At 42.3% G+C, this 7,718-nt stretch overlaps 2 protein-coding genes across 2 annotated transcripts; both read right to left on the bottom strand.

Annotated features, from left to right (window-relative positions):
- Window positions 1–896: 896 nt before the first annotated feature.
- LOC142850769 (olfactory receptor OR51C1-like) lies at window positions 897–1,847 on the bottom strand. The gene has a single exon (XM_075974679.1). It carries the CDS (start codon window positions 1,845–1,847, stop codon window positions 897–899), a length of 951 nt encoding a protein of 316 aa, XP_075830794.1.
- Window positions 1,848–6,491: 4,644 nt separating this feature from the next.
- LOC142851261 (olfactory receptor OR51C1-like) lies at window positions 6,492–7,436 on the bottom strand. The gene has a single exon (XM_075975146.1). It carries the CDS (start codon window positions 7,434–7,436, stop codon window positions 6,492–6,494), a length of 945 nt encoding a protein of 314 aa, XP_075831261.1.
- Window positions 7,437–7,718: the final 282 nt, after the last annotated feature.

Here is a 7,718-nt window from a genome sequence, read left to right as displayed (position 1 = left end):
TAGTCTCAAAAGCATAAGAAAATTAGTCTAACTAGTCCATTAGATTTTTGTACCTTTCCTGGGGGTGAACTTTACTGTCCACTCCACTTTGATCTTTCAGCCATATTCCAATTGAAGATTTACAGTTTTATGACTCATCTTTAAATATCTCCACTAAGTTTTTTATACTCTCTCCAGTGAAATTCAACACAGCCTTCACATCATCAGCCTTTCTAGTGTTTCTTTTTTATCTGTTCACCTTTATATGAATATGAGCATCACTGTGTATGTATACTAAACACTCAAGTTCTCATGAAGGTATAAATTATATAAAAAAATTGTCTTGATTTGTGAAACTTCTACAACACCTACTTCCATGTACCAAACATTTCAAATAAAAAAGAAAGGGTTAGTCCACCGTCCCTTTTTCATTAAGAAAAAGAAGTGAAAAATCCACATTGGAACTTTTTTTTTTTTTTTTTTTTGGATTTCCGAGACAGTGTTTCTCTATAGCTTTTTTGGTTCCTGTCCTGGAACTACCTCTTCTAGACAAGGCTGGCCTCGAACTCACAGAGATTCCCCTGCCTCTGCCTCCCAAGTGCTGGGATTAAAGGCGTGTGCCACCACCGCCCAGCTCACATTGGAACTATTTAGTGAGAAATAGTTATTAGCGTTTTCAAGTCTTTCATTATAAATGAGAAAATGCTACTAGTATCAGGACATTTTAGAAAACATTGACATATCGCGAAATCTACAGTTTACATTAGTCTCTCTTGGCTCATATGTTCTTTATTGCAACTAAATCTGTCACTTTGGTATTCTCAAAACAAGCATGGATTTCAACATTGTAGCCTCCTTAAAGGTCACCTTCCTCGTCCACAGGGTGACAAAGAACAGAAAACATATGAAATGACCGTCTAGCTTTTTGCCATGCTGGAACGAAGAACTTTCAGCACAGCCTTGCGTATTGGCTTGGTCTTCACACTGTAGATGATGGGGTTCAGGACAGAAGGGGTCAGCAAGCAGGCATTGGCAACCAGAGTATGGACACAGGGTGGGGCTCGTTTAGCAAATCTGTGGACAAAGGACAGACTGAACAGTGGAATATAGAACACAGCCACAGCTCCAATATGGGAGATACACGTGCTGAAGGCTTTCTTCCTCTCCTCTGGGGAAGCAATGCTTGTAACAGTTCTAATGATCAAGACATAGGAAAGGAGGATGAAGATAGAGTCCACTCCAGCAGTGGAGATCAGGGCAGTGAGCCCAGGTGCACTGTTGACCCTGGTGTCTGTGCATGAGAGCTTCATGACATCGGGGTGGAAGCAGTAGGAGTGGCGGAGCACATGGCTGCTGCAGTAGGACAGTCTCTTCAGGAGCACTGCCAGGGGAGTCTGGATCAGTGTTCCGCGCACAACAATTGCTACCCCAATCGCTACTACTTTAAGATCAGTTAAGACAGAGGCATATCTAAGAGGATTGGAGATGGCCACATAGCGATCAAAAGCCATGGCCAGCAGCACTGAGGACTCCATGACAGTGAAGAGTTGGATGAAGAACATCTGTGACAAGCAGGCTTTGAAGCTGATCTCCCTGGCATTGAACCAGAATATCCCCAGCATGGTGGCCAGAGTGGATACAGACAGTCCGAGGTCAGCGGTGGACAGCATGGAGAGGAAATAATACATGGGCTCGTGGAGGCTGGGCTGAGTGATAATGGCAAAGGGAATCAGGCTGTTCCCTGAGAGGGCAGATGTGTAGAGAAAGCAGAAGGGGATGGAGATCCAGGTGTGGTAGGCTTCCAGCCCAGGCACACCAGTGAGCAGGAAAATGATGGAAGAAGATGAGGTGTTCTGGAGAGTTGACATACTGAATTCAAATCAGTATTTTCAGTTGAGTATCCTGCAATGATAGTATAGACTGATTTGTGATGCACTCGGTCCAAAGTGGATCACTTCACTAGTAAACTTTTCTGAAAGATAATAGCTGTTGAAATAGCTTATCAAAATGGAGGAAGAAAACTGAGGGGTCAACTGAGACTACTCCTTTAAGGGGCCAAAGTCAGGAAATGAAGAATTACATAAGGATGACACTGTATACAAAAATAATATATTAAGTGAATTAAGCCAGACTCAGAAATGCGTAAACCACCTGTGTTCTCTCCCTGCGACAAATGGCTGCACTGCACTGTGCCTCAGTTTCCTCATCTGTAACAGGACAGTATTACCCCTGATCCATGGGATTCTGTGACGATCAGGCTAGCCAAGGTCAGTGGAAATCTCAGCAGAGTTCTGTTGATAGGATTCATTTGCAGCTAGGTAACAAATTAAAGTTTAAGATTATGTAATTCTCCTCCTACATCATTCCCTATGTGTCTCTTCTTATCCACTTTCCTTTCTGTCAAAAAACTGAGAAAAGGACAGGAATATTAATCTAAGTATGACTAGGCTACGTTTACCCAGGAATCTCTTCCCCCTTTAAGTTCTTTTTTTTTTTTTTTGGTTTTTTTTTAAATTTATTTATTTATTAAGGATTTCTGCCTCCTCCCCGCAACCGCCTCCCATTTCCCTCCCCCTCCCCCGATCAAGTCCCCCTCCTCATCTGCTCGAAGAGCAATCAGGGTTCCCTGACCTGTGGGAAGCCCAAGGAACCCCCACCTCCATCCAGGTCTAGTAAGTTGAGCATCCAAACTGCCTAGGCTCCCACAAAGCCAGAACGTGCACTAGGATCAAAAACCCACTGGTATTGTTCTTGAGTTCTCAGTAGTACTCATTGTCCGCTATGTTCAGCTAGTCCGGATTTATCCCATGCTTTTTCAGACCCAGGCCAGCTGGCCTTGGTGAGTTCCCGATAGAACATCCCCATTGTCTCAGTGTGTGGGTGCACCCCTCGCGGTCCTGAGTTCCTTGCTCATGCTCCGTCTCCTTCTGCTCCTGATTTGGACCTTGAGATTTCAGTCCGGTGCTCCAATGTGGGTCTCTGTCTCTGTCTCCTTTCATCGCCTGATGAAGGTTAATATTCATGAGGATGCCTATGTGTTTGTCTTTGGATTCACCTTCTTATTTAGCTTCTCTAGGAACATGAATTGTAAGCTCAATGTCCTTTATTTATGGCTAGAAACCAAATATGAGTGAGTACATCCCATGTTCCTCTTTTTGGGTCTGGCTTACCTCACTCAGGATAGTGTTTTCTATTTCCATCCATTTGTATGCAAAATTCAAGAAGTCCTTGTTTTTTACTGCTGAGTAATACTCTAATATGTATATATTCCATACTTTCTTCATCCATTCTTCCGTTGAAGGGCATCTAGGTTGTTTCCAGGTTCTGGCTATTACGAACAATGCTGCCATGAACATAGTTGAGCATATACTTTTGTTGTATGATAGGGCCTCTCTTGGGTATATTCCCAAGAGTGGTATTGCTGGATCCAGGGGTAGGTTGATCCCGAATTTCCTGAGAAACCGAAACACTGACTTCCACAGTGGTTGCACAAGATTGCATTCCCACCAGCAATGGATGAGTGTACCCCTTTCTCCACAACCTCTCCAGCAAAGGCTATCATTGGTGTTTTTTAATTTAGCCATTCTGACAGGTGTAAGATGGTATCTTAAAGTTGTTTTGATTTGCATTTCCCTGATCGCTAAGGAAGTTGAGCATGACCTTAAGTGTCTTTTGGCCATTTGAAGTTCTTCTGTTGAGAATTCTCTGTTCAGTTCAGTGCCCCATTTTATAATTGGGTTGATTAGCCTTTTACCGTCTAGTTTCTTGATTTCTTTATATATTTTGGAGATCAGACCTTTGTCAGTTGCGGGGTTGGTGAAAATCTTCTCCCAGTCAGTGGGTTGCCTTTTTGTCTTAGTGACAGTGTCCTTTGCTTTACAGAAGCTTCTCAGTCTTTTTAACCCACTTTTCTGATTTTTTCTGCAAGTCTCCACACATATAGGACACGCCACTGCTACTTCAGCAAATATACATGACTTTTTTATAGCTAATGAATTTTTAGGGAAGGTGTGCACACATGCTTACAAATGCACATCTGTGCCTACAGGTGCCGTGTGTGTGTATGTGTGTGTGTGTGCGTGCGTGAGAGAGAGAGAGAGAGAGAGAGAGAGAGAGAGAGAGAGAGAGAGAGGAGGGATATGAGTACATGAGGACAGGTGGTCCCTGAAGCCTGAAGCCTGTGGTGACAGATCCCCTAGCAGCTGAAACAAAAGGTCAGTGAGCCACACATCAGTGCTGAACACTAAACCTGAATACTCTACAAAATAGTGTCTGCCTATAACTGCTATGCCGTCTCTCTAACCTCACATAGGAGCTGTCTTCAGTCACAAAAAAAACATAATTATGTAATTTTCTAGGAAATTATTGTAATTTGAATCATCATGATAAAAATAAGACATGTTCAGAAAGATAAATATCATGCTTTCTCTTAAAATATACACAATGTGGTTTTTGTTTTTTGTTTTTATTTTGGAATGAAATATTTTTTTTGTTTTTCAAACGTTGTTTCTCTGTGTAACCTTCACTCGAACTCAAAATGAAGACCGCACTGGCCTCAACACAGAGATCCACCTGCCTCTGCCTTCGAGGCTGGGATTATGCTAAATACTGGGATTAAATACATAACAAAATATTAGAAAGAGGCTATCTCAGAAATAAAAAGGGAAGCAGTGAATGCGAGCAAGCTACAGTGTTGATCACATATGAAAACAGCACAACGAAAGCCACTATTCTGTGTGCAGGTCTTCACAATTAATCAGAGCCCTGTTGCTACTTTGCAAGGTGCACTGTTGTCTGTCTCCCCAGTGAGCTTCTAATGAGGGTGCAGCTTCACAGCAAGTGTGAAGGAATGTAATCTGTAATTTAAAATAAGAATAAAGAAGCAAAACAAGGTTCTCAACTCAGGATCTGACAGAGCCGAGCATGACTTCTCATCACAGACAGTCTTCACCAGGAGCTGGAGTCCTCTCCAGAGATTATTCACGATATGGGCAGAAATTAAATCTTTGTGGTACAAATTTGAGGTCTCCAGTTTCCTGCTGACTAGTGACTGGAGGAGGAGAATCCTGCATCCTCAGCCCTACCTTCAGTCTCATGTGTGTGGTACTCTCACAACAAGATGCTGTACCTCTTCAAATCCAAAACAAGGACCCCCACCCCCACCCCGCAGCTTCACCTTGCCTCAAGAAACTCCTGTGATTAGGACACAGAACTCAGAACAATCTGTGTTTAGACAGATTTGATGAAAAGCTACCTTTTCTGCATGAGTAAAACTCAACTTAGTCTAATAGTTCACTGTGGTGGGTACTCCTTACATTACCCAGGCTTTGTGCATGCTAGCAACTGACATATATCCCCATTTCCTGTACCAGAAATGTTAACTATGACTCATGGACCACATTCATAGTTACCAACACCATCTGCCCACTCCACACATCTCTCTCCTCCCTCCCTCCCTCCCTCTCTCTCTCTCTCTCTCTCTCTCTCTCTCTCTCTCTCTCTCTCTCTCTCTCTGTGACATTTGGAATTGTTCACAGATGACCCTGGTTTATTACCGCATAATAATCTCCTCTCTGCTCATAAGATGAGGATATCTCATGTAAACTGTGACCCAGTATTCAAGGTTCTATGCTGAGCTACCTTCAGCTGTCTCCTTCCTGGCTAATGATTCACCAAAATTGTTAGAATTTTGGGCAATCCTAGGTCCCATGAAACTTCTCCCATTGACTAGACCAAGTTTTCCAATGAGTACATACCAGTCCACATTTATGAAGTTTGGAAGGTCAGCGATGGTATGTGGGGGTCAAAAATGGCAGCACTTGTAAAGAATCAGTGTGATAGCAAGTGAACGGAATACAGGAGTTGTGTGATGATGGCAAAGGGAGGTGACAATGAAGGGGGCGGGCACATAGGGCAGGGGCAGCAGCTGACTTTGGACGGCAGTTCTGAATGCTCCAAAAAACTCAGAACTGTATACAATACATCACCATGGCTTAAAAGAATGAAGTAATAATTCATTCAACAGAGAGATCACAAAGCCTCTTTAAAGAACTAGAAAATATTCATTTTGAGCAGTTTTTGTTTCTCATGGCTCCTTTAGTGACTCTACTATTTCATTTTCTTCAACTATGAATGTTTGATCAGCAATAATATCATTTAAAAAATATTGTGTACATTATTAAATTATTCAATCATATATTTATTAGGATCTGTATTTATGAACCATTAATTACTACATAATCTAGAGAACTAAATTTAATTTGTCAATGGACATAAACACACTTGAACAATATTGTACCAAGTAAAGCAATAATAAAAAGATAATAACTAAACATGGTGTTTCTGTCATTTGAGAATCCAAAGTGTAAAACTTTGTATGGAGGAAATTGCAAGACTATCAAAATAAAAAAAAATATATTTATTAACAGACTCTATCAAGCCCAAGTCTTAAATCACACAAAGAAATAATCAAACACAGAAATTCAGGGAACATAATCTTTAAAAAGGGAACCCTAAGGTGGCTTAATGAATAACACTTTAATCATGGCTTTGCGAATTTGTTTTGTCTTCACACTATAGATTATGGGATTCATTACAGGAGGGATGAGGAGATAAACATTGGCAATTAGAGCATGCACAAATGGAGGAGCATGCCTCGCGAACCTGTGCACCAAGGACACACTGATCATAGGGATATAGAAGATGGCAACAGCACTGAGATGGGAGACACAGGTCCCAAACGCCTTTTTCTGCTCCTCCTTGGATGCAATGCAGAGCACAGAGCGGATTATCAGAACATAAGAGAGAAGGATCAAGACAGAGTCCAAGCCTGCATAAGAGATGACAAGGGTCAGGCCAAAGGCACTGTTAACCTTGGTGTCTGAACATGAAAGCTTCATCACATCAGTATAGAAGCAGTAAGAATGATGGAGCACATGACTACTACAAAAAGACAGACGCTTGAGGAGCAGGAGCAAAGGAACAAGAGCTGTGGTCCCCCTAATTACAATTACAAAACCCGCCGCAATGATCCGTGAGGTGGTTAAGATCATAGCATACCTCAGTGGGTTACAGATGGCAATAAAGCGGTCAAAGGCCATCACCAGGAGAACTGAAGACTCCATGAATGTAAAGCCATGGATAAAGAACATTTGGCCAATGCAGGCATCAAAGCTAATCTCTCGAACATTGAACCAGAAGATGCCCAACACAGTTACCAATGTGGAAAAGCACAGACCCAGGTCTGTGAAGGACAGCATGGACAGGAAATAGTACATGGGTTCGTGAAGGCTTGACTCGGTGATGATGACAAAGAGGATCATGCCGTTCCCAGAGATGGCAATGGCATATAGGCAGCAGAAAGGGATGGAGATCCAGGCTTGAGAGGTCTCAAGACCAGCAATGCCAGTGAGGAAGAAGACTGTTGGGTAGGCAGTGCTCTGGTTGAAGTACAGCATAGTGACTTGAGGAAGCAGGTGTTCTTGGAGGACAGTTACACATCCTATAATGACAAAAACAGAAATGCTTCCAATCTCTACTACATTTAGGAACACTGAAGAACAAGTTCCTGTGTTTAATGGAAAGGCCGAGCCATTTGCTATTATATTAGATGTCAAACTGAACACGGGTCAACTGGGGGAAGAAACAGCACTAACATCTGATAGGAGACCCAGGTTTTCAGAAGATCCGTGCAGTATGTATGGGTGTCTGTGTACACACATTGAAAGGGAAACTAAATT

Source organism: Microtus pennsylvanicus, chromosome 5, assembly GCF_037038515.1.
Source record: "Microtus pennsylvanicus isolate mMicPen1 chromosome 5, mMicPen1.hap1, whole genome shotgun sequence".
Lineage (NCBI taxonomy): Eukaryota > Metazoa > Chordata > Mammalia > Rodentia > Cricetidae > Microtus > Microtus pennsylvanicus.
Note: the sequence above shows the minus strand (reverse complement) of the source record. Positions and strands in the feature narration are given on the sequence as shown.

Coding starts and splice junctions, on each gene's coding strand:
- LOC142850769 (XM_075974679.1), bottom strand. CDS start 1,847: ATGTCAACTCTCCAGAACACCTCATCTTCTTCCATCATTTTCCTGCTC.
- LOC142851261 (XM_075975146.1), bottom strand. CDS start 7,436: ATGCTGTACTTCAACCAGAGCACTGCCTACCCAACAGTCTTCTTCCTC.